This window comes from Lolium perenne, chromosome 2 (genome assembly GCF_019359855.2).
Source record: "Lolium perenne isolate Kyuss_39 chromosome 2, Kyuss_2.0, whole genome shotgun sequence".
Taxonomy (NCBI): Eukaryota; Viridiplantae; Streptophyta; class Magnoliopsida; order Poales; family Poaceae; genus Lolium; species Lolium perenne.
Window position 1 is genome coordinate 281,215,104 of NC_067245.2, and position 24,908 is coordinate 281,240,011.

Consider the following 24,908-nt stretch of genomic DNA (forward strand, 5'->3'; position numbering starts at 1 on the left):
AAATATGAATTTCTAGAATGTATGACGTGTGTTAATAAGTGGTTATTTATTTCTTTTTGTGTGCAAATATTTTAAATTGTCCTTTTTTGTTTATATAATTGGTGAGCGGGCATGCATGCTCCCTCCACGGTCATGTAATGAGATACGGAGTATTTGTGATATGCATCCAACACGCATGTTTCTTCTTCAAAAGAAAAAAACTTTCAGAAAAATATACTTTAACTAGACACTGTTAATGATTAAGCACACCAAATAAGTTACAAAAGCATTGATTATCTCAGAGAAATGTCACTTCCTAACACACCATAAAAATTAATAAAACATAAAAATTGATTTATTCTCGATCTTCAGTGACATTGTATACTCCTACCATTTGTTTCGGGCGACATAACATTCACGCCCGGTCAGTACAATTGCTTCCGATTTCACCGACACAGCTAGAGAGAGTGATTCGTACTTGGAGAACCAAGAAACACAGCTCAAAAATTTATTTTCATTGCCCTGCCAAGTGCCAACAGATTAGCCCAGACATCCATCAATCGGACGAGCCGGACTGGAAGATGAGAAACGCGGTGACGACACCCACCACTCCGGTGAGCCCCAACGCCAGAGCGGGAAGCGGCGCAATGAGCCCCACGTTCTGCGGAGAAGCCAAGGTCCATTTTCAGCATCGAACGGCATATCCATGTACAACGCGCGCACAAGACGGCGGCCGGGAATGCAGTTACCTGAAGAACCCCTTTGCCGGTGGTGAGCTCCACCCCTACCGCCCCGACGAAGCCCAGCATGGCGCCGCGGCTGAGCCACACGTCCAGCCCAGGGCCGCCCTTGGATCCCTGCTCGCACCTGACGCTCAGGGACTTGGATCTCACGCTCCTGCTCACTGATCCAAGCGCGAACTTGGCTTAGCAACTTGAATTGTTGGGACGTGAATTTGTTTTGGACACAATTTAACAATGGAGCATAATAAGAAACTAAAGAAACTGGAATTTGAGAAGGAACTAAGAGAGCTTAAATTTCATACTACCACGAGCAGCAGAGCGGGCCGACATCACGGAAAAGCGGGAGACGCCATTGCCTACAGAGAGAGGTCAGAGTGTGTGTGTGTGAGAGAGTGTGTATGAGCTACCGATACGGCACATGTCAATCCAATTTCCAGAGCACAGGACGAATCATGTTTGGCCAAGAATGCAAGCGAGAGCATGGAGAGAAAGAGAAAGGAGAGGCACCTGGCGTTGCGGTGAGATGGACGGTAATAGCCGCGGAGCAGAGAGCCATGGCTGCTGCGCAGTTGCTTGCAGGCCGATCGAGAAGAGAGGAAGATGGAGGAGAGCGGTTTTCAGCCGCTTCTAGTCTATCTAGCTGCTTATCCACGGTGGGCCGTAAAGCTGGGAACACTCCACGTCCGCGTGTTGATTAGAGGTCACTGCGTGGTGCGTACAGAGCGCTCGACCTCTCTGGTGATGATTAGGAGTACTGGTTAGGATAATTTCCACGTCGAAATCAATCTCGAATCCGTTTTAAAGTATTTCTATTTGATTTTAAAGAATTTGATGGATGAGTATATCCTATTTTGAAGTGGTGCACCGGATGCGGTATATGATATGGTATAGCAAATAGCATGCGGACTTGAATTATTCAAAATTTAATTAGGATAATTCGAATGTTTTAAATTGGATGATCCAACTTTTCAGTCAAAAGCCAATGCTAATATCATAAGGTTAGTAGTTATACCAAATTTATTTGTCGATCATCTTTAGCTCTAAGTTTCTACGAACGTTTTGAGTTTAGCCTATTGCGTCTCTTTATTCTTAACTCCACATAACTCAAAGTTTAAATTCCTTTTAAGATTTACAAGCACTATAACTATGTAAAGATAAGATCATATATTTGACTATTTTTTGTTTTCTATCTGAGTTCATTCTATTTTCGATTCAAATCCGCTGATATAAAAGCGACAAGCAAATAACGAAGAACGAAACAAAAACACACGCAGGGGACACAAGATTTAACGTGGAAAACCCCTTCCAACACAGAAGGGAAAAAACCACGGGCGCCAGCCAGCAAAACTTCACTATATCGGGAGGTGTTTACAAACGCCGTGGGTTATCTTAGAATCTGATAAACCCTAGCCGGCGGCTTACAAGATGTATATATAGGCGGTGCCAACGATCCGTACCGTACCAAGCCACCGGCGACGGGCCTCGCTCCGCTCGTCAGAAGTTAGCCTCCCTTTAGTATATGAATTTAGATCACAATACAACATCCGCAGTCCGCTATATCCGCATTTGAATTCAAAATCGGTTAAAATCCGCTCTACTTCAATCCGAATCAGAGAAAAAACATATGGTAAATAATATGATACCAGCAAAATTAGAGGTTTCACTAGGTAGAGAGCTCTCGACCTCTCTGATGATGATTAGGAGTACTTGTTCAAGCCGCCTGCCCGGGAAAGGAACGATGCAGTCGGATTAATTTAGGAATCTTTTCTTTCGCCCCGGTCGTACAGGTTTGCAATCCAACGGTGCAGGTATCGCGATTAATCAGAGGGGATGGGAAACCGACTCGGATGGGAAACCCTGCAGCCCTCGGTCCTTTTAATCATCTCCCCTGTCCACTCACGCTACCAGAACCAGATCCCACGCGCCGAGGTGCCGCCGCTGATGATGCATGCCGCCCAATCGCATGGATAACTCCTCGCCGCCGTTCGACGGACACTACCACGAGGTGAGCGTCTCGCGCCACTTTAGCTTTATGTTCTGGTCCACCTTCAGTTTTGATATGTTTCCCCCCTATGATGATCGATTTCGCTTTCAAGTTGTGAATTTTCCCTCCTAAGATAATCGATTTCACCTTCAGTTTGTGATTTTTCTCCTAGGATATTTCACCTTCAAGTTGAGATTTAGTATTCCCCTAGCATGATCGTGATTTTCTTTATCGATTCAGGTTCAGGGGTTGATCCATCGATTTGTCTGATTGATCATGTCCATACTAACTTGATTTTTCCTGTGCTTGCAGGCTTTGCAGCAGCCGACCTTTGAGCCCACGGTGATTAGTATGATGCATCTTTCTCCAGCTCAGGCCGCCAGAATGGCCCTCAGCCCCATCCACATCAATGACTACCCCTACCTGCTGCATCTTTCTCCAGCTCAGGCCGCCACAAGGGCCCTCAGCCGCCTCAGCATCAATGAAGATCAACCTCGTCATGTAGTAGACTTCGCGTATAATACTTTTCTTCCAAGTCAGACCCAGCAGCTACCCCTGCAAGACGGAGTAACCAAGGTGGTATGCCTCACCCACATGCTCCAGGGGTCGCACCACCTCCTCGAGCACGATGAGTTTTATGACCGCTTTGTGGACAAAGTCGAGGATCAAGCATGGGAGTTCGGTCACCTGGTCAAGCTCGTAATCCCTCGGCCAAATGTCGATCCGGCTGGAGTCGGGAAGGTGTTCCTGCAGTATGCGTGCCTCGGTGGCGCCAATGTGTGCAAGATCATGATGGATAGAAGGTGCTGGAATGGTGACAAGCAAATCGTTGCCAGGTTCTATCCGGAGGACAAGTTTGCTGCTGGAGACTACGCCTCTGGACAATAAATAGATCAGTACCCAAATCAAGTGAGGCGATCCCTTGTCTTGTTCTGTCAACTACCTGAGTACTCCATCTTTGCCGAAATGTAGAGGTACCTTAGTTTTTTCAGAAAGTCAAACGATGTAATTTTTTTACTCCCTTAGAGCACCTTAGTACCAAATATGTAGAAAATTGATTTGATGCTGTAGATGTTAATATATTTTTTACATATTTGTTCAAACTTCACATCATTTGACTTTTGAAACACTAATATGCACTACGTTTTGGCTAATAGGGAGTAGAGCTAAAAAAACTGCCTAGGTAGTATTTCTTTCTTAGCTGATATTTTGTTGTTTACTTGTGTCTCTCCAAGCACATCGTGTTGCTTCCATATAAGTATTACACTAGGTATCAGTTGGGATCACCTTTGTCTTTGTTGATATTACTGTACTTAATTAATAATTATCTCCCATCCTGACATTTTGTCTTGTTTGCCTTAAAACAATGTGAAGAAAAATTATACCAGGAAGCTAGCTCTTAGACTTAAACTGTATCATTATAGTCTTTCGAATTGAGGAGCAGAGATCCCAATTTCATTGCTTGAATGAAAGCAATAAACAACCGTCAGGTATTTTTTTTTTTTTGAGTCAATACATAACCTGCCACCACCATCTTCTGAACAAGAAAAACTCTAGTACAGCCGACTGCTACTTAAAAGCTAAATTGTAACTAAGGAGTTTGAAGATCCCAAAACAGAACAGGAACTCCTTTTATGTACAAATGGTATCTTTATATGGTTAGTGATCTGCAGGGTGTCATCTTGCCTGCGTCCAGTACTGCGGTTCTTGTGCTTGGCTACTTGGTACTCGTGGGAGAATTAGTTTCAGAGTAGTGCTTTAATGTAACAACAGTTAATTACAGTCTACGTACGGAGAGGTCCTCTGTAAATGGATGGACAAACAACAGCACTATGGTGTCTGCTGCTCGATCCTCCCTCTAAATATTTATGTTGCTCGTGTTGATGCATGCACAGGCCTGAATATTGAAATGATATGGAAGTTTCTTGTTTTTTTATTTCTGTGATTGTGTAAAGTCTTAGTATCTTACTGCCTGCTTATTTGGAACATCTAATGGTTCTTATGTATATATATACTAGGAATATCTTCTGAACACGGATCGCCGTTTTCCTATATAGGCACAACATCTTATATTATTGTCTCTAGAGGTAAATGTATGGTAGAACTACATGTCCATGAGCTTGCCAGTTATAGATTTAGTACAACTTTTTTTCCGTTTTAGATCGCTCAGTTACATGTCAGTAAATAGTAAAGAGCAACGTCAACTTTTACTTATTTTGTGAATCACGACAGAAAAGCCTAACATGAATACTCTCAGGTCAATTATAGTCTTGTTTAAGCCGAGTTCAAAACCATGCTACTGCTGAAGTCTTAGATAAATGTTAGTACTCCCTCCGATCCATATTACTTGCCAATAAAATGGATGTATCTACAATTAAAATGTGTCTAGATACATCTATATTAGTGTGAAGTAATATGAATCAGAGGGAGCACAAGTTTAGTTGACAGAAACTTAAATACTCCCTCCGGCTCAAAAAGGATGTTTTTTTACTTTGTCTAAATTTGGATGTATCTAGAGTCTAGACACTAAATAGTTCACGTTACACCATGCTCCATGAACGTCAGCCAGTTCATATATGTGCATAAAATGGGCTGCTTTATTATATTTACTCATCTTTCGCCTTTGTGTGCATGCTGTATGCCATATTAGGATTAAGCTTTGCTTACAGCTTCATGTTGGTGTCCTTTTGTTCTTCCAACAGGTTTATGCATTATGTGCTGAAAAATAATTGGTGGAGTAAATGCTCCAACACAAGTAGGTGACCTAGGGATGAATCAACTGACTCAGCCAATCGATTTAATTGATATTTCATATCAACAGGTTAATTCCTTATGTTCCACTTCAAATTCTCATGGGTTTCGTGTCACTTATATGCACTTACTGATTGCTCTATTACACTTTTATCACACCATGTGTCATTATTGTTGTTTCGTAAGATGAGATATATTTATGTAGGATTGAATAGCTACCATATCTTCTAGCTTTGGATAAAATTCCCTACAAGTATTCGAAAACTGCAAACGGCGTATGTATATTATTTTGTAGTATTAATGACATCTGCATATCTTAGTTTCATCGCAGTGTATTATATATTTCCTTGCCCATACTGCAGATTGACTGTGACATGCTACGAGTCGATTCATCCAACCTATTCCTGATCTGTCACCTACAATACCATCTGTGGATGAAATACCTTTAGTTGATCCAGAAGTATCTCCATATGAAATAAATATTACGGAGTATATCCTTTTACAAGACTTGGGATACCTTGGCCTTTGGGGCTATCTCAAACTTTTCTCCCTTTCCTGATGTTTATTCTCTGTGCTATGAAAATGAATTATTGACCATGTTCCACTACATCATTTGTAAAACCTTAACACCTGCCGAAATTATTTTGGCATCATATTGCACATGTTAACTTGTCAGCAAGCCCAAAAGTTTTTGCAGACACATAAGTTTGATGGTGTTGACAACCCTCAACCAAGAGACATTTTGTGCAAGCTGCTAGAATAGGAATGACCCGGCAAAGAGAATTTCGTAAATTTGTATATCTGAATATTCTGCTTTAATGTTTGAATATTATGCAAAAGAATCAGTGGATCTTCTAGATACAAATTTTTTTTTTTTGGATCTTCTTCTTGCTGAAAGGTTAATTAAGTTTACGTTAGACTAGAGTTACACATATTCATATATGTGTGAGATTAATGACGTGAAATACTTGTGGTACTAGATCATTTGCTTTCAGTCTGTCATGGTTTGCTGAAGAATGGTTTTGTTTTTTTTGTATTGTTTACTGCTTCATACAAAATTTGCAATCCACATCAGTGTTTATTAATACTGACCCAAAGCTTGCAGGATTTGGATAGAGAAGGTTATTATGAAGCAAGTTTGGCATAAAAAAAAACCTGGATAGAACAAAGAAATACATAAAGATGTTGCAAATTGCACCATGTTTTTTATTGTCTTGTCTAATATTAGTAAGTGGTTCATTTTTCAGATTTGATATCAGTAGCCTAAGAAAGAATGTATTGTTGTTTTGTGCAGCACGCTTTGTTTGACATCACATTAATTGTTAGTATTTCCATATTCCTTGGTAATTTACCATTTTGCAAATAGTATGTTTCTATCAGTATTTAATTGTGCAGGTCTATTAGTATCAACTGTGCAAGATTGAATAAGATATTGATCCCCTGCGTTTATAGTATCTGGTTCAAAAATATCTTTATGTTGGCTCAAGTTCAACTGGCCCATGACTTGGCAAGTCCAGCATCATGGACTGACAACCTTGTTCAGGATACATTTCAGACCTACCAAAATGGAATTTTGGCCATGATTGGGAGTTTGGGACGAGATTGTCTTTGAGTCATTGTGAAAGGTACTTTGTTGGTCATCTATTGTCTTATCCTTTGCTTAATGTTATTCCTTTCTTGTGCTGATATGATATGAGTTTTTTGCTTTCATAGGCTTGCGTGTTTATTTTGGACACATGCCATGTCGCTGCACACTCCTTCATGACATCCGTACTTTCTTTTCGTTTGTACCATGGACCTAATAGTGATATGTAATATATGACCAGGACACCACTTAAGTGTTCTACGAGTTTGCAAAACCTGCTATCTAATTAGACTGGCAAGAATAATGCCAAGCCATGGTTTTTTCTCGAGCAAATCGTGTGTTTTCTTCTTGAATTCTCATCGTATTTGAATTCACAGATTGACATTGCTGGTGGACTTTGAGAAGGCTTATGATAGGGTCAACTGAGACTTCCTACATGAGATCCTTCTTCGCAAAGGGTTTTCCGCATTAATGGTACATAGATTGATGCAGTTGGTCAAGGGAGGCCAAGACGGCAATCAATGTTAACAGAGAGATAGGGCATTTCTTCCGTAACGCGAGGGGGGTGCGACAAGGGGATCCACTCTCCCCAACCCCTCCTGGTGGATGGTTTGGCAGCTATTCTGGCCAGGCCAATGCAACATGTCATATTCAGGGCCTCGTACCGCACCTCATACCAGGCGGAGTGACACACTTTCAATATGCGGACGACACGATGATTTTGCTGGAGCCTACCAGGGTAGGTATCACCAATCTTAAGACCCTACTACTGTGTTTTGAGAACATGTCGGGTCTGAAGATTAACTTCGACAAGAGTGAGGTCGTGGTGATGGGACTTCCACCAGATTCACAACGACAAGTCGCGAACTTGCTCAACTGTCGACTTAGCAGATTCCCCATCACTTATTTGGGCCTACCAATTAGTGGCATACCGCTTAGGGTAGCGGACTGGGGTTTCCTGCCGGAGCTAGTAGGACACCGGGTGGACACTTGGCAGGGACTCCTGGGGGCGGCGGGACGCCTTGAGCTTACTAACTCATGCCTCTCTACTCTTCCTCTGTTCGCCATGAGCCTTTACTTGTTGCACGAGGGCACGCACAAGGCCATGGACCGCCCACGCGCCCGGTTCTTTTGGGAGGGCACCGGGAAAAGAGGAAGTATCATATGGTGGATTGGGCCACTGTTTGTAAACCGAAGGAGCTGGGGGGCTTGGGGGTCATGAACTTCAGATTCATGAACACTTCCTTAATGGTGAAATGGATCTGGAAACTCTACCAAGGGACGGAAGGTTTATGGGCAGACCTCATTAGGGCTAAATACCTTCGCGGCGGAGGTACCTACTCATGGTTCTCAATTCTGGAATGCCATACAAAAGGTGAAGTGACACTTCAAGTTGGGAGCCAAACACAGTGTTCGCGATGGGAAGCGAACATACTTCTGGTTGGACTGGTGGTCAGGGACAGGACCACTCCGGAATAGATTCTCCAGACTGTTTAGCTATTGTTATACACCCTCATAATGGTTTTTGGAGCTCGGGTGCTTGAGGGCGAACCAGGGGAGTGGCGTCTTAGGTTTCGTCGATTGTTTGGTTTGGCGGAAGCGGTGGAATGGGATAACCTCTGCAGGGAGGTTTGGGGCCTCCCTTGGGAGTTGGAGGAGGACGTCGTGTCTTGGGCGCTTGAACCCTCGGGTGTCTTCTCCACGAACTCCATCTATGCACGGCTATCACAGGGGATGGTGATTACTTCTTTCAAAGAGGTTTGGCTTACCAAAGTACCAGCTAAGATCAAGGTGTTCCTCTGGCAGCTGATTCGAGATAGGTTGCCCTCGGGGGTGCAACTCCTCAAGAGATAGGGTCCGTCCAATGGCCACTACTCTCTATGCGTTGAGTGGGAAGACTGCAACCACATCTTCTTCGCCTGTCCCTTGGCGAGGATGATGTGGGCGGGGGTAAGGGAACTCCTCGCGTGCGATTGGAACCCGACTGGGATAGGGGAGTTCATCGCACTCGCTCAGGGTTTGGCAAACCCTCTTCATAGGCTAGTGTGGTATACCTTTGCGGCCCAATGTTGGACTCTTTGGAACACGCGTAACAAGCTAGCTATCGAAGGAAAACTGATTGGTAACCCCGTTGACGTCTTCTATCAAATGTCGATTCATATGCAGTGCTGGCGGATTCTGGTCAGACGGAAGGACAAGGAGCTTCTGGACTTGGCGGTGGGCGACGTAAGGCGACTGTACGCGCGGACGCGGCCTACGACTGCTCCTCGACAACGTCATCATCTTCACCATCTTTTAGCGAGCTCTGTTGTCACTAGTGTGGGCTTGGCCCGGGGTGTGGTGGTTGCATGAACTTTGTTGTATGCGCTTGTGCGTGACTATGTTGTGAGTGGTGGGTGTGTTGTATCCGAAGCTATTCGCTATGCTGCCGTGTGGGGCTTTATATATAAAGCTGGGCCGAAAAGGCCTTCTATTTAAAACATTGCTGGTGGATATTGCCCCGCGGGCTACAAGCCTACCTCGGGAGCCCATATATAATGACTGCACACCTCCAGGCTCGGTGTTGGGCTGGCCAGTGTTATATTTTTGCCCTTTTCGTTTGTTCTTTCGTTTTTTCTATTTTTTCCTTTTTTAAATTTGAACTTTTTCCGAGATTAAACATTTTCGAAAAAACCAAGATTGGAACATTTTTGAAAAAATATCATTTTTCAAAAATTTGAAAATTGATTTTTTGTTTTTAAAGTCACAATTATTTTTAAATATTAATATTTATCGAATCTGAATATTTCTAAAATTTGAAACGTTTCAAATTCTGAACAATTTTAAAATTTGATTTTTTAAATCCTAACATTGTATAGGATTCACCGCCTACCTCTACCACCATGCCGTCCACCGGGTGAAAGAGTGAGCTTCATTTTTTTAGGGAAGAAAGAGTGAGCTTCATAATACTGTATTATCACGATCAAAAAAACATACTGTATTATCAAGCTCAACTTATGGGCCTAATGCTGCAGCCCATAGTCCATAGACTGGGATCCACAAGTATTGTTTTCATGTGCTCAGCAGGCCAGTGTCCACAAGTATCCCAACTCTGACCATTTTATTATTCCCTCCTCTCGCTAGGATTCACCAAGTTACAGGTCAAGGGGAAAAGACGATCACAGCTCCCAAAAGTAAAAGGAAAACAAAACAGTATTGAATTGACTGACTTGGGACTAACAGCCAGCCAACGTGTACTTGATGCGTCGGATCGCACTAACGTCAATTTCACTTCGTCACGGAGCACCGCACGAAAGCGACGAAGCATTATTGTAGAATCATTGGGGAGACCTCACTTGACTAGTAAAAAAAGGAGCTTGCGCCGCAGAATCTGTAATCCTCCTCGGCCGATCTAGTTGGCTGGTTCCAATTGATTGCGCGTCCCGGCATCAGCAACCTTGGTGTCCTGTGTCCAAAGAAGTTAAAATTCTATTCCCTTCATTTTATAATTCTAGTTGCAGATTTAGATGTATTTGAAACGGAGGGAGCAAGTTTCGTCGATGGTTTCTTGTTTGTACATGCAGTCATCAAGCTCGAAAGTGACACGGCGCCGTACGTTCTTCGATCGTGGTTAGCGGTGTAAAGTGTGCTCGCCACTTCGTCACTAGAATATGGTCAAGCACGAAAACATATTAAAGGAGGAATTGAACTGCCCGAATGTTACATGCTAGCTCGACTTGCGCCGCACGGATCCCTAATCTTCCTCGCCGACAACTGATTACGTACGTGCCTTTACATCACGTCCATCTTTCTACCCAAGGTCATTAGACTATTGCATACGAAGTTTCGTGGATGATTCCTTATTTGTAGAGTGATGGGAGCTCGAAGAAAGTGACAAGAGTGTAAAGTGTGCTGGCCACTAGGTTAGATGAATGGTCAAGTAGTACTGTAGAAGAATTAAGGGAGATGAAGTGAAGTGGCATTGTTCTTTGGTTTCGATAGTGCAATATCCACCACACAGCTGAGCTCTCTCAATCTCCGATGATTGTACAAGGTGCCTGCCGTCAGGGATGCAGTCAGCAAACTACTCCACGGATGCATCGACCATCACACGAACAAAAGCAAGCAGGAATCAGTGTGCGCTTTCCGATGTCCGGTCCATCGCATATGAGCTCATATCTCATCACGCAACCTGTTTAATTAACACTTGTAGTGTCCTATGTATGAGCGGATGTGCAGCTATTTTTTCTAGTGTGTTCCAATTTGCTTTCATCGTTCGATATGTTCCAGCGGCCCGACACATTTCAAACATAAAGGTGTTTGATTTAGTCTGTTTGGATCGGACCATAGACATGAAATTTCAAGTCTGGAAGCAAAGAAACCCTAGTGCTGCTCCTTGGAAGCTTGGTGGTGTGCGGCGAGAGAGCTGGTACACAGGAAGGACAGGAGAGGGTTCGATACCCTAGTGCTGCTTACGGCTTGGCTTCTCTGGAAGCAAAGAAACGCCCGTGTGTTCAACAATTCTTCACAGCTATGCAATGTCCAACAGCTAGTCGGTAGGATTAAGGAGGAGTTCAGTTCCTGGAGAGCTGCCAGAGTAGGAGGGAGTCCCAGGATGACGCGAGAGTAGGCTAGTGGGTGCGTTGGAGTTGGCCGGGCATGTTGTTCGCAACGTTGCCCTGGCTTCTTGTATATCTTTTGCTCTCCTTCTATAAAGTTCTGGTACGCCATTGGCGTACCCTCGAAAAAAAAAAGAAATTTCAAGTCTGGACACCCTTTTTCGTTTGGGTCGACGACAGCCCAACGGCTCGACGTATCTTTTTTTTTGGGCAAATTCTTAAATTTCAAACTTAATTTACATAGTAGAAAAGAAAATTAAAAAGGTATAGAAAATAAAAGATAAATTGGCTGAAACCTTAGGCCTAGCTACTGCTCATCGTTATCATCCTTGGTCCGGTCCACGATCACCGACATTTCCCACGGTCAATCAGGTGTCAACGCTAGTAGAGGGAATACGTGCACTAGAGGGGGTGGTGCAGGCAAGAGCCCCTGCTGCCATGGTGAACTTGCCAGTGGGGTGGCCAGTGGGGTGGCAAAGGGGCAGCCGGTGCAGGCGATGTCAGTGCTGGGTGGAGCCGGTGCAGTTGGTGCACGGCTCTATGTGTGCGGTGACTCGTGCAGCTACGTGTTGAGGCACCGTCCACTTGGATTCCTTCTGCAGCGGAGAGGCCTTAAAATAGTAGCTTAGCTTTTTTCCCATCAAAACCCTTTGAGACATCATAACACGAACATGTTCCATCGAGAAAGAGAATTAATGAATCATAAGGCAAAGAGGAGATAAACTTAAGGCCACACTTGCTCCGAGCTTTCTTTTCTCACTATTATGAATAGTTAAATAATAGAAAAATTAGATTTAATTGTCAATCAGTTCTATCGAAAATAGAATTGAGGAGTCGTATCCATGGAACAACACCTAATTAATTAAACCCACACATATATACATATTGCACATGAGCATAGCCGCATAGCACATGAGTACGTGTGGTCCTGTTTATACATGTACAGTGCGTGCACAAAGGACACTCTTTGTCACGACATGAAATATATATGAGCACACGCAGAGTGACACACGAACCAAGGACTGCACTGCACCTATGCCACGTGTACGTACCGCGAACGTGATATCATCTACAGTGCAGTTTTCTTTTGTCAGCTGCATAAAGATTCCCGGTCATGGTTGCCTCGTCGACAGGTCGATGTCCGGCGTATCGCGCCCACGCCGCACGCCGATGCTTTGCCGAAAGTGAACGTTAATTTTTAATTTAAAGCGAAGCAAAACGACTTACTACTAACTCTGTCACATAAATAGTACATAGATGTATTAAAATCCTTGAATGTTTTTTAAAAATTTAGATGTATCTAAACACTAAATAGTACATAGATATATTAAAAACCTTGAACGTTTTTCATGAAATGGAGCGAGTAACATGGAAAAGGCCCAAAGAAGCAGTCCACCTCCTATCTTCACCTTCTTTGGCTTCCTCTTTTCTAGCCGGTCTTACGGAGAGAGGTGCGGGATCCAATCTATTTGTAAAGTTTTCAACAAAAGTTATGGTTTTAATAGATTAGATTAGGTGCCTGGACTTTAGGTAGACGTGTTCTTTTTAACCTTTGTTCAATAGAGATGACATCGTCTACGATAAGTGATCTTCAGCCCTTCGTTCAACGACGAGAGATCTCCTTTCCGACGTCAATGACGACGTTGAAAGATTACAATTCTCTAGGTATAGGCCTTCAAATATAGCTTTGCCGGATCGATTTTTGGTCTTTTCTCATGGTTGCCGCGAGGAGGATCATCCTCGCAATATTTCTCCCGACTGCTACCTCAACGATACATGGTGATTCATGCTCTCGGCACCCTAGCAACATCGAGCAGACTATTCAGTTGTTTTCACCTATCATATTGATATTGGTACTCTTGCCGATATTGATGACTACTTCAATTGTTGCACAATGTTATCATTGTGGCTTAAATTAAAATTATGGGTGAACTTTCATTAGTATTTGCAGGTCTATGGCTTGGTATCTATCTTTGATTGTTTTGAGAAAAGTAAAAGATTATGTTATGAAAGAAGGAAGATTTTAAAGACCTCAAATATTTGCTCATTTTTTTGATTTTATTATTTTGTAATAGTTAAAGACAACATGTGTATCTTTTTTTTTTTTGAGAAACACAGTATTGACGTAGACGCTCACAAATATTTGTATACATTCATCCCTATAAACGCATAAAACTCTTCCTCTGTTAGCACCTCCGAGAGACCAAGTTCTAAAAGTTGACCCGATGAATCTTGAGATTAACGAGTTGCGACAAACGCCTATGTATCAACAGAAATATCGCCTCCCACGAAAAAATATTCTACCTTCACAAAATACCAAAATGTTAAACCTAAAATTTAAACTCTAGCGCGATGAAGATGTCAGGGCTTGCCTAACGATCTAACTAGTGGTTGGTTCTCACGGAAACCACAAGTGTAGCTCGAGCTACACGTAGCTCGTTTTTTGAAAAATTTGAAAACAACATTTTAAAGCTTAAAAAATTTCTGAAATTTAATGTAGATGTAGATAATACCGTGATCCACAAACATGGAAAATTCCGATTGGAAATACCTTATATTCGGATCTGTGCAAGAATGACAAATTCTGATATCAATATTAGTGAACAGTGTCAGATTTCGAAATCTCAAAATCTGTCCGATTTTGTCATTTTTGTGCAGCTCAAAATATGAGGTATCTCGAGTTCAAATTTTACACATTGGCAGATCACATCATTGTCTACATCAAGAATTTTTGTCAGGTTATTTTGAAACTTTAGAATCCCATTTTCAAATTTACAAAAAAAAGCTATCATGTAGCTCAGGCTACAAAAATTCACTCTCTTGGTTCTCAGGGCTTGTGTATCTCTACAGGTACTATTTGCGTTGATTATCAAAAGACATGGAGCTGGACGATGGAGCCCACACTTGCGATCAATGAGTAAAACGGAATACGTAAGTGCCAGGACGGGAGAGATGGCGAGATCTCAATCGATCAGCGTCACCGGTATCACAAGGTAGGCACGTCGATCGGCTACCAGTCTACCACCTACGGTAGCGGTTCGTGCACGAGACAAGGAACAACCACTAAGCAGTGACGGCATCGCTGCTGCAGTGGACGGATCCACCATGAGTCATATGGGCAGTCTTCCGCCACGAGTACAATGACTGATTTGTACTTTTGATTCGGCGAAGGCTTGGATCATTTTTACCTTTTCACCTTTACATATTTTGATAGTTGAAATTTAAACGCCCGAAGTTTAATTCCTGGATCCGTCCTCCACTGTATCCGGTCTCGGCTGCGTGTCCATGCATGCAGATCTGAGCTATGCAAGATGCGCATCCTCGGTTTCCACGTCGCTTTTGAGCGCTACACCACTTTTCGCCGTGTGCCTTTTGCGCAGCAAGCAGGCAGGCGTGGGCGTGACCATCCAGCACAACGCAGCACTGCGGATGGCCGGGTCGGTCACACACAATAAAATATGACGGTGTAAAGCTTGACGGCAGATTTGTGCTGCAGCTTGATGCGCCGTCGCCATCTTGTATTGCAACTGCGCCGTTGCGCGTATATCACGTTCGTTTTTATCTTCTTGTCTGCTGGCACGCTTTGATACTCCCTATGATTTAAAATAATTATCTAAAAATTAAGGTATTTACACATCAAAGTATGTCTAAATATATCTATTTTTAGACAATTATTTTGGATTGGAGGAAATACTTCTTTTTTTTAAAAATACTACTTACTCCTATTCATAATAAGTGTCAGACGTTTAGTTTAAATTTAGACATATTTATACTAAACACTAACACATATTATGGATGAAAGGAAGTGTTTTCTTCTCGAAAGTAAGAGCCTGTTTGGTTCTTAATCACATTTTGCCAAGCCTAAATTTAGCAAGTGTGGCTTAGAATTTTGAATCCATAAAGTGTGATAAAAGTTGGCAACAAATTCACTCCATCATAGGTAGGCATATTGATAATAAATTGTAGCAGCCTAAAAGTATAGCAAAAGACAAACACATGCCAAATTACCAAACTTTAGCTTCGCAAATTATGGCTGGGTACCAAACACCTCCCAAATCTATCCATGCTGGAGAGAAAGGAATATTTTCCACCAGTAATGCAAGTAAAAAGGCACTCGCTTATTTTACTACCGGTTCGGTCGCGCGCGTTAGGTGATGGTGAGCAGCATTGCATTTGGATTTGATATCATAATACTTTTTGCCTGCTCATTATTTAATTTTGAATGCTACCTTTTTCTCTGTTCAAGTTTTGTTCTACTCTAGCCAGCACCCCACGGATAGCACCAACACTTCAGGTCCTTTTCCTGTTAACGCTATAAATGTACTGACGTGCTCAGATTTTTAAGCCGCCGTTGCCGTATATGCATCGGCCGATGCCGGATCAAAATCAGCGGAGCAGTGATGGGGAATATATTGCTTTGTGATCCGATGAACGATTTGTTTGTTACTGATTTAAGTATAGTGATTTCATTCAGTATGTCTTTGCTCTCTTGTCTGTGTGCCCTCAAGAAGAGGAGCCGTGCTGCACCCGAATGCGCTCATGTGTAGCTTTTCGACTCATTCAGAACAGATGGCCGAAATGACTGAAATTGTTAGCTTCACCATTGTGGTGCCTTATACTCTGAGATTTGTCTAAATTTAGATGTATTTAGACGCTATTTAGTGTCTACATATATCCAGATTTAAACAAACCTTAAACATCTATTTATAGCCGGAAGGAGTAGTAAGTTTTAACACGGTTTAATTTAAGCTGACCCACTTTGCATCGTAGGGTAAGCTGCTAATGGAACATGGAAGGAAAAATAACTCATCAGAAGGGGGAATATCATCTATTAATGGAACTGGAATTGATGCTATCTAGTGGATGCTTTTGATACTGGAACCCGGCCTCTAATGGTTTACTCCACGAAAAACAAAGAACAATTCAGCTGAACCGGCCGGTGCACCCCATACAATGATACTCAGCAGTCAGCACCAGATGCTGCTGTTCGCCAATGGATTGGAAATGCATACATCCATGTCCATGCACCATGATGATGCACGAGTTAGCAGAGTTTTTCAACGGATGGTGTTGGCCTGGCCTGTCTGGTGAAAGCTGTGTGTTTTCTATCCTAGACCCTCTGCCACGGCGTGCTACATACTACGGGCCAAAACCGTAACCATCAGGGTCTGGGCTCTCTCCACCACCGCTATATCACCATCGCCACCTCTCCCTCCCATTCTTCTCTCCTTCTGTCTCGCACTCGCATTGGCCTCACTGTGCCATGGAAGGAGGGTGGAGCCTGCACTCGCCTGCTCTCGCGAGGATTCACGAAAGGCTGCAGGAGATGTTCCTCCATGCATCGGGCTTCCTCGACGATTCGCCAGGTAACGCTTAGCCGATCCCCCGGAAGATTGATTCGTCTCCTGGGAGATGTGTCCATGGGTCGACTGAACTGCATGGCTTTCCTTCGCCCACCACTCTTTTGGCATTGCTTTTCTCGTTCCTGCAAATGAATGGATTCTATAAGAAATTTTGAGTCCTCTTGGAAATGTTTTGATTTTCTGTATTCCAACACGGAGCAGAACTGCATAAGAGTTTCATTTCATTTACAAACATGTCCGTGAAGGAAATTTACCAAAACTGTAATGGCAACAGTCAGGTCATGGGCAATGATGAGCTTTCCATCTTCATCCTAATATCCTTTTTGCAAAAAGATTGTATCACTCTGACTAAGAAACACTCCTATGCAACCTCCAAAAAGAGAATAAAGATATACTTTTCTAGAGAATTTCACCTGCCAGTATCATAGTCTCTTAAGAAAACATTTATGTTGTCATTAAGGAAGCACATGAGCACTTCTCAAGGAATATTCCTATCAAATGTCAATAAATGGAATACTAGGAGGATGTGTGTTTTTAGCTCATCAGGTTGCGGTACAATTAGCTTAGAGAAGCAAAATATCAACAAATCTATTTCCTTAAAGTCGGCCAATGATTCATCCAGGGGGATTCCAATTTCATTTTTCACAAAAACATGATGTTTGTTATTTACTTGAGCATTAACAGCGTAGCTGTAGCTCACCCGTCCTATTCATAAGGGAAATCAAAATTGGATAAATAACCTATTATGTTACCGATTTCTGACACACAAGTTTTCTGTGCAACGTTGCAGATTCCATTATGTCACAATACCTGCGGAAATGGCCAGAAATATATTCACCTTGTTTCTGGACGATCGTTTTTGCATTGATACAACTGGTATTTATCGCGATTATCGCGGTTCAGTTTCTGTTCAAGAGAATCAGATGGTGCAGGCAGAGATTGAAGACTGCAATACCTGAAAGCAACAAGCATTCTAATCAACAACAAAAGAGTGCAGACATAAAGCTCGGTGTCTCATATCAAGCAAGCAAAGTTTGTTGTCTGCTTATATTAGCCACCCACGTCCTGAGGATATTGCTTTTGCCGTTACAAGGAAGAATAAGTGGTTGCAAGTACCCACCTTTTGTTATGGGTGAAGGTTTACAGGTCCTATCCTGGATAATATTGTCACTAGCAGTATTCGGTCTAGATAAGACAAAATCTGCAAATCATCCACTCACAATTCGGGCATGGTGGATATTTAACTTTATGCAATCAGTTATCATTGTGATATTTGATCTCAGGCTCAGTTTGTCAGATCATGAGTACATAGGGTATGCAGAATTGATTGACCTGTTCACACTTGCTATCTGCACTTATCTGTTTTTCATATCTGCCAGCGGAAAAACAGGAATTACCTTAATAAACAGCAGCATAACAGAGCCACTACTGAGCCCATCCGCAGGACAGCAGACAGAATCTGAAAGGGCATGCCTGTATAGCAGAGCAAGTGTTCTGGACCTTGTCACATTCTCCTGGATGAACCCTCTCTTTGCTATCGGATACAAGAAACCACTTGATAAGAATGATGTACCAGATATTGATGCAAGGGACTTTGCCGATTTACTCTCTGATTCATTTAGGAGGATCGTAGCAGATGTTAGAAGCAGGCATGGTTTAAGTACTTTATCAATCTATAGAGCAATTTTCCTATTTATTAGAAGAAAAGCTATAATCAATGCAGCATTTGCAGTTTTATGTGCATGTGCATCCTATGTTGGACCATCATTAATCAATAACTTGGTGAAGTTCCTTGGGGGAGAGAGGAAGTACGGACTCAATAAAGGCTATCTTCTTGCAGCCGCATTCCTCAGTGCTAAGGTTGTGGAGACAGTATCTCAGAGGCAGTGGATTTTTGGAGCTCGGCGGCTTGGAATGCGGCTACGAGCTGCTTTGATATCCCAGATCTATCAAAAGGGGCTCCGATTATCCTGCACTGCAAGGCAGAAGCATACAAGTGGAGAGATCATAAACTACATGAGTGTAGATATACAAAGGATAACTGATGTTATATGGTACATCAACTACATCTGGATGTTGCCCATACAGCTTTCTCTAGCAGTCTATGTTCTCTATCAAAACCTAGGGGCTGGAGCATGGGCTGGTTTAGCAGCAACACTGGCAATAATGGCTTGCAATATTCCTCTAACCAGACTGCAGAAAAGGTTGCAATCAAAGATCATGACTGCTAAAGACAAAAGAATGAAGGCAACAACTGAAGTACTTAGAAGCATGAAAATACTGAAACTTCAAGCATGGGATACAGAGTACCTTCAAAAGCTAGAAGCATTGCGAAGAGATGAGCACAATTGGTTATGGAAATCTGTAAGGTTGTCAGCTTTTACAACATTCATATTTTGGGGGTCCCCTGCGTTCATATCCTCCATAACATTCGGTACATGTATATTGATGGGAATTCCTTTAACAGCTGGTACTGTTTTGTCTGCTCTAGCAACATTCCGGATGCTACAAGATCCAATATTCACACTTCCCGATTTACTTTCGGTGTTTGCTCAGGGGAAAGTTTCAGCTGATCGAGTAGCACAATACCTCCAGGAAGAAGAATTGAAATGTGACACGATTACAGAAGTACCAAGAAGTGACACGGACTACGATGTGGAGATTGATCATGGAGCATTTAGCTGGGAATTTGAGAACTCATCTCCAACTATAACAGATGTAAATTTAAAGGTAAAGAGAGGGATGAAAGTAGCTATCTGTGGAATGGTTGGCTCTGGGAAATCCAGTTTATTATCATGCATACTTGGGGAGATGCCGAAGCTAGCTGGGACTGTGAGGGTCAGTGGGAGAAAAGCATATGTTCCTCAGACAGCCTGGATTCTGTCTGGGAACATCAGAGACAACATTCTGTTTGGAAACCCATATGACAAGGAAAAATATCAAAAGATAATACAAGCTTGTGCATTGACTAAAGATCTTGAGCTATTTGCAAATGGTGATTTGACAGAGATTGGAGAAAGAGGAATTAACATGAGTGGTGGTCAGAAGCAGAGGATTCAGATTGCAAGGTCAGTATACGAGGATGCAGATATATATCTCTTTGATGATCCTTTCAGTGCAGTAGATGCTCACACTGGAGGCCAACTTTTCAAGGTTTGTTTAGTTATTAGTGTCCACAAAACCATATAATGAGTATCTATGTTCGCATCCTTTTACCTTGATCATTTATCTTCCGAAACTTAAGTCGCATATGATTTAAACAGGATAACCGTCACTATGTTTCCTTATTATTCTACAGTTTATAGACATTAGTCTGCATAAATGCTGATAGAATGAACTACTATATTGTTCTGCAGGATTGCCTAATGGGAATGCTTAAAGACAAAACAATATTGTATGTGACCCATCAAGTTGAATTTCTTCCAGCTGCAGACCTCATACTAGTAAGTATCAAAAACACCTCTGTTCGCAAATACTACTTGTATGTTAGTACTGCTAATAATTTGTAAAATAACCACGGGGTACATATCAATAGGTCATGCAGGATGGGAAGATTGTGCAAAGAGGAAAATTTGATGATCTCCTTCAACAGAACATAGGATTTGAAGCCATAGTAGGAGCCCATAGCCAGGCAATTGAGTCTGTCATTAATGCCGAGAGTTCTAGCCGAATTCTGTCAACAGCCAACCAAAAGTTAGCAGATAGTGATGATGAATTTGAGAAACAAAGCGATACTGATGATCAAATTCAGGGCATAATCAAACAAGAGTCTGCACACGATGTCTCACAAGGCATGAATGAAAAGGGAAGGCTAACACAAGATGAAGAACGAGAAAAGGGAGGAATTGGCAAGAAGGTCTACTGGGCATACCTGAAGGCGGTTCACGGTGGTGCATTAGCACCTGTAATAGTTGCTGCACAGTCATTCTTCCAAATATTCCAGGTAGCAAGCAACTATTGGATGGCATGGGCGTGTCCACCAACATCAGCAATCACCCCAAGAGTTGGATTAGGCCTTCTTTTCACCGTATACATAGCACTATCTATAGGAAGTGCATTTTGTGTTCTGGGTCGGTCGATGCTTGTGTCACTTGTTGGTCTACTAACAGCTGAGAAGTTCTTTAAGAATATGCTCCACTGCATCCTCCGTGCTCCCATGTCCTTCTTTGATTCCACACCTACTGGCAGGATCCTAAACAGGGTTAGTATTCAGTTACCCCTCACACCATTTTTTCACTGTGTTGTACCCACACACACCTTCAAGTTAACAATTGTGTACTGTGCAATGTAACAGGTCTCAAATGACCAAAGTGTTTTAGATCTGGAAATGGCAAACAAGCTTGGTTGGTGCGCATTTTCAGTTATACAGCTTCTGGGGACCATTGGCGTTATGTCACAGGTCGCGTGGCCAGTTTTTGCCATCTTTATACCAGTGACAGCAATCTGTTATGTGTTTCAAGTAAGAGCTCTGCACAGTGATACTTTTGCACTAGAATTAACGTGTCCGAATAAAAAGTATGCACCAAGTTAATTATGCACAATTATTTAGCCATAAAATGTATGCACCAAGTTAATTCTGCACAATGAATTAGCCATAGTGAACTGTCCTCCTTGATAATGATCTTCTTTTCACAAAGCACTGAATCTAATATTTTGCTTGTGACATGCAGCGGTACTACATACCAACAGCAAGAGAGCTGGCTCGTTTGTCACAAATTCAAAGGGCTCCAATACTCCACCACTTTGCGGAATCACTTACAGGTGCAGCAAGTATTAGAGCATATGGACAAAAAGACCGTTTCAGCAAAGCAAACATCAGCCTTGTGAACAACCACTCACGACCATGGTTCCATAACATCTCAGCAGTAGAGTGGCTTTGCTTCAGGCTAAACATGCTATCTAACTTTGTTTTTGCCTTTTCTTTGACTCTGCTAGTGAGTCTTCCCGAAGGTTTTATAAATCCAAGTAAGTTTTGTATGCACAAAAGTTATCATTGATTTTTTGGTATCACTCATTTCTGGTGGCCGCCAAACTGACATAGTTGTATGTACAGGCATTGCTGGACTTGCAGTGACATATGCACTGAACCTCAATGGACAGTTGTCAGCTATAACCTGGAACATTTGCAACACAGAGAATAAAATGATTTCGGTTGAAAGAATAATGCAGTACTCAAGGATTCCTAGTGAGGCTCCTCTAATAGTTGATGATCACCGGCCCCCAAACAGCTGGCCAAAGGATGGCACTATAAATATAAGAAACTTGGAGGTATGCATAATGTCACTGTGATTTATACCTTATGACCAGAGACCCTCCACAAGTACATATATGAACAGTGTACAACATAACACAAATTCTATCACCCCAGGCCTTGTAACTATAAATATTTTAACTTACAGAGTAAGTTCCAAACCGAATTAACATATGCTCTAAAGCAGAGTAAACCAGCTTGCACAAATACGTTCTGGAGCTAGGGTGTCAAGTGGGATCCTATCTAAATCTCACTTGTAGTGCATTTTACTTTTTATAGTGTAAATTTTGACACTAAAAATTGAACTAGAAAGAGCAACATACAATATAAGTGAAATCCCACAGGGATCCCACCTTGACACCCTATCTGGAGCAAAACTCGTATCATTAAAGCTATAACAGTTTGTGTATGTTCTATCAGAACAAAACGGGAAGCTCTCACTTTTTAGTTAAAAATATATCTCTTCATTTTTGCATTTCTGAACATGACATGCTCAAAAGAAGCCATTTAATGTGGCTATTTTATTTTACAGGTTCGATATGCAGAGCATCTCCCATCTGTTTTGAGAAATATATCATGTACAATTCCTGGGCGGAAAAAGGTGGGAATTGTTGGACGTACTGGCAGTGGAAAGTCAACTTTGATTCAAGCGCTTTTCCGGATCGTCGAACCAAGAGTAGGAACAATTGAAATTGACAATGTTGATCTCAGCAAAATTGGGTTGCATGATTTACGAGGCAGACTTAGCATCATCCCACAAGATCCAACCATGTTTGAGGGCACAGTGAGAGGAAATCTTGATCCACTGAATGAATATTCTGATCAACACATATGGGAGGTAAATAAGTCAAATTATATTTTTCCTGATGATTAGGGAGGTAAATTATACGGTATAACCTGTCCAAAAGAGAGCCTAACACCTCGTATCATTGCTCATTATTACCAATAGTGTCCATGTTACAATGTAAATATGGATAACAGTTTATGCTGATAAAATGTGATCTCATGATTATGCCTATCTATGAAAGGTCAAAACTGCTGATATATAACCTAGGAAACATATGTGGTTGGTCTCTTTTATAACTACAATTAGCAAACAGAAGCTGATGTGATATTTCATATAGATTGCAACTTGATCAATTCCATTCTTCAAACATATCTATGTAATGAATAAAAAGATAAGGAGGATCTACCCAAAAAAAGGGTAATCATTAAAAGATCTGAACGGTGTACTTCCTCTACTTGACCAGTAGTATACATTTCTTTTGGCCAGACATTGGATAAATGCCAGCTTGGTGACATAGTTCGTCAAAGCCCAAAGAAGCTGGACTCAACAGGTAATAGCACTGTTTTTGTGTACAACAGAATACTAGCGTGGCTAAGAGAGTATGGGTGTCTCCATTGAGATGATCAAATGAGATTTCTCTTGCAGTTGTGGAAAATGGGGAAAACTGGAGCGTTGGACAAAGGCAGTTGTTTTGCCTGGGAAGGGTTCTACTAAAACGAAGCAATGTTCTTGTCCTCGATGAGGCAACTGCTTCAGTTGACTCATCAACGGATGCAATTATCCAGCAAACACTCCGCGAGGAGTTTGGGGACTGCACGGTGCTGACAGTGGCACACAGAATTCACACGGTTATCGACAGTGATCTGATTCTTGTCTTCAGCGAAGGTAAGGCACTTCATCGAATAGCATAGACATTTTCTCTACATTTTATTGGACTTAGCTGCCACATCGCTAAAACATGTACTACTTTGTGACGAGCAGGAAGAATTATAGAATACGACACGCCATCGAGATTACTGGAGGACGAAAAGTCCGAATTCTCCAGGCTCATAAAGGAGTACTCACGGAGATCCAAGGGCTTTTAACAGCACCACAAACAATTGAACAACGGCGGAGCCAACTAGGCGCACAGCAGAACCCAGTAGAAAGACAGCACACAGTACACGGTTTCTCTCCAGATGACAAGTACGCAGGAATCCCACACAGGCAGAGGCGATAGGATCTACAACAGGCGGGGCTAGCTCTTAGATTTCAGATGACTCGGAATATATATTAAGCCATGTAATGTACTAGTACAGTAGTTGATATGGATGCTGCTCTCTGGTGTAAGAAAAAATAAGTCACGGAATGCAGCTATCCCGTGTAAACTCTAAAATTTCCTCGGAACATGTCATCATAACTCATAAGAGAGGAGTCCGCGCGCAATTGCTGAATTTCAGTTAAACAAGTCCCTGGATGGGGTTCGTAGTGGGGTGCTTACCTGCGGTGTGTCGAGTCAGGCATTCCGTCGAGCAGGTGGCACGCCGAGCCTACGAGTTGTACAGGATCCGGGAGAGCATACACTGATCTGAGGAAAGCCTGGCCCCAAAGCCATAAAGCAGCGGCGACCCCTGATGATTTAGTTAGTTTGGTCACTCGCTACCTTGCTGGGTTTGGGGCGAACATGAGCGGTCGCGGCGGGCCGCCGGCCGTCGTTCGGTCGACGGTCATAAGAGCATCTCCACTCGTCCCCCCGAGGAGGCCCCCGGCGAGCGTTTTTTCCATCCGGACGGCGTAATTCGGCCCAGTTGCGCCCCCGGTTCCTCGTTTTCGTCCGGATTTGGGCCTAAATTCATCCGGCGATCCCACGCCCCCCCGGCCCCCCGGG

The 24,908-nt window shown here is 42.5% G+C and overlaps 3 protein-coding genes across 10 annotated transcripts; 2 read left to right on the plus strand and 1 right to left on the minus strand.

Moving 5' to 3' along the window:
• Positions 1 to 312: 312 nt before the first annotated feature.
• On the minus strand, positions 313 to 1,387 carry LOC127336541 (stress enhanced protein 1, chloroplastic). Of its 4 annotated transcripts, none has more exons than XM_051363367.2 (4): positions 1,230 to 1,387; positions 1,031 to 1,078; positions 729 to 883; positions 313 to 640 (listed from the first exon to the last, which is right to left on the minus strand). In XM_051363367.2, the coding sequence occupies exons 1-4, from the start codon at positions 1,276 to 1,278 to the stop codon at positions 536 to 538; spliced, it is 357 nt and encodes a 118-aa protein (XP_051219327.1). In that variant the 5' UTR covers positions 1,279 to 1,387; the 3' UTR covers positions 313 to 535. The 4 variants fall into 4 exon arrangements, with proteins under 4 accessions (XP_051219327.1, XP_051219326.1, XP_051219325.1 ...); XM_051363366.2 differs by having other exon boundaries at positions 1,028 to 1,078; XM_051363365.2 differs by having other exon boundaries at positions 1,025 to 1,078.
• Positions 1,388 to 2,405: 1,018 nt separating this feature from the next.
• Positions 2,406 to 9,522, plus strand: LOC127336542 (splicing factor U2af large subunit B-like). 5 transcript variants are annotated; one of them, XR_007873360.2, is made up of 6 exons: positions 2,409 to 2,727; positions 3,019 to 3,680; positions 4,725 to 4,793; positions 5,409 to 5,527; positions 5,820 to 7,082; positions 7,171 to 9,522. XR_007873360.2 is itself a non-coding variant. In XM_051363369.2 (2 exons), exons 1-2 carry the CDS (start codon positions 2,671 to 2,673, stop codon positions 3,592 to 3,594), a joined length of 633 nt encoding a protein of 210 aa, XP_051219329.1. In that variant the 5' UTR covers positions 2,410 to 2,670; the 3' UTR covers positions 3,595 to 3,809. The 5 variants fall into 5 exon arrangements, 1 of the variants encoding a protein (XP_051219329.1); XR_011752675.1 differs by lacking the exon at positions 4,725 to 4,793 and having other exon boundaries at positions 2,406 to 2,727; positions 3,031 to 3,680; XR_007873359.2 differs by lacking the exon at positions 4,725 to 4,793 and having other exon boundaries at positions 2,408 to 2,727; positions 3,028 to 3,680.
• A 7,279-nt stretch (positions 9,523 to 16,801) lies between these two features.
• Positions 16,802 to 24,488, plus strand: LOC127336544 (putative ABC transporter C family member 15). The gene is made up of 11 exons (XM_051363371.2): positions 16,802 to 17,006; positions 17,794 to 20,156; positions 20,360 to 20,446; positions 20,539 to 21,204; positions 21,298 to 21,462; positions 21,674 to 21,968; positions 22,057 to 22,271; positions 22,787 to 23,092; positions 23,528 to 23,591; positions 23,687 to 23,926; positions 24,023 to 24,488. The coding sequence occupies exons 1-11, from the start codon at positions 16,904 to 16,906 to the stop codon at positions 24,124 to 24,126; spliced, it is 4,608 nt and encodes a 1,535-aa protein (XP_051219331.1). The 5' UTR covers positions 16,802 to 16,903; the 3' UTR covers positions 24,127 to 24,488.
• Positions 24,489 to 24,908: the final 420 nt, after the last annotated feature.

Bases quoted from the DNA above. Each gene is read 5' to 3' on its own strand.
- LOC127336542 (XM_051363369.2), top strand. From the start codon at position 2,671: ATGCCGCCCAATCGCATGGATAACTCCTCGCCGCCGTTCGACGGACAC. The intron at 2,728-3,018 runs GTGAGCGTCTCG...CTGTGCTTGCAG, and splicing joins TCGACGGACACTACCACGAG to GCTTTGCAGCAGCCGACCTT.
- LOC127336541 (XM_051363365.2), bottom strand. From the start codon at position 1,278: ATGGCTCTCTGCTCCGCGGCTATTACCGTCCATCTCACCGCAACGCCA. The intron at 1,079-1,229 runs GTGCCTCTCCTT...CTCTCTCTGTAG, and splicing joins CCATCTCACCGCAACGCCAG to GCAATGGCGTCTCCCGCTTT. The intron at 884-1,024 runs GTATGAAATTTA...CGCTTGGATCAG, and splicing joins CCGCTCTGCTGCTCGTGGTA to TGAGCAGGAGCGTGAGATCC.
- LOC127336544 (XM_051363371.2), top strand. From the start codon at position 16,904: ATGGAAGGAGGGTGGAGCCTGCACTCGCCTGCTCTCGCGAGGATTCAC. The intron at 20,447-20,538 runs GTAAGTATCAAA...ACATATCAATAG, and splicing joins CAGCTGCAGACCTCATACTA to GTCATGCAGGATGGGAAGAT. The intron at 23,093-23,527 runs GTAAATAAGTCA...TCTTTTGGCCAG, and splicing joins CTGATCAACACATATGGGAG to ACATTGGATAAATGCCAGCT.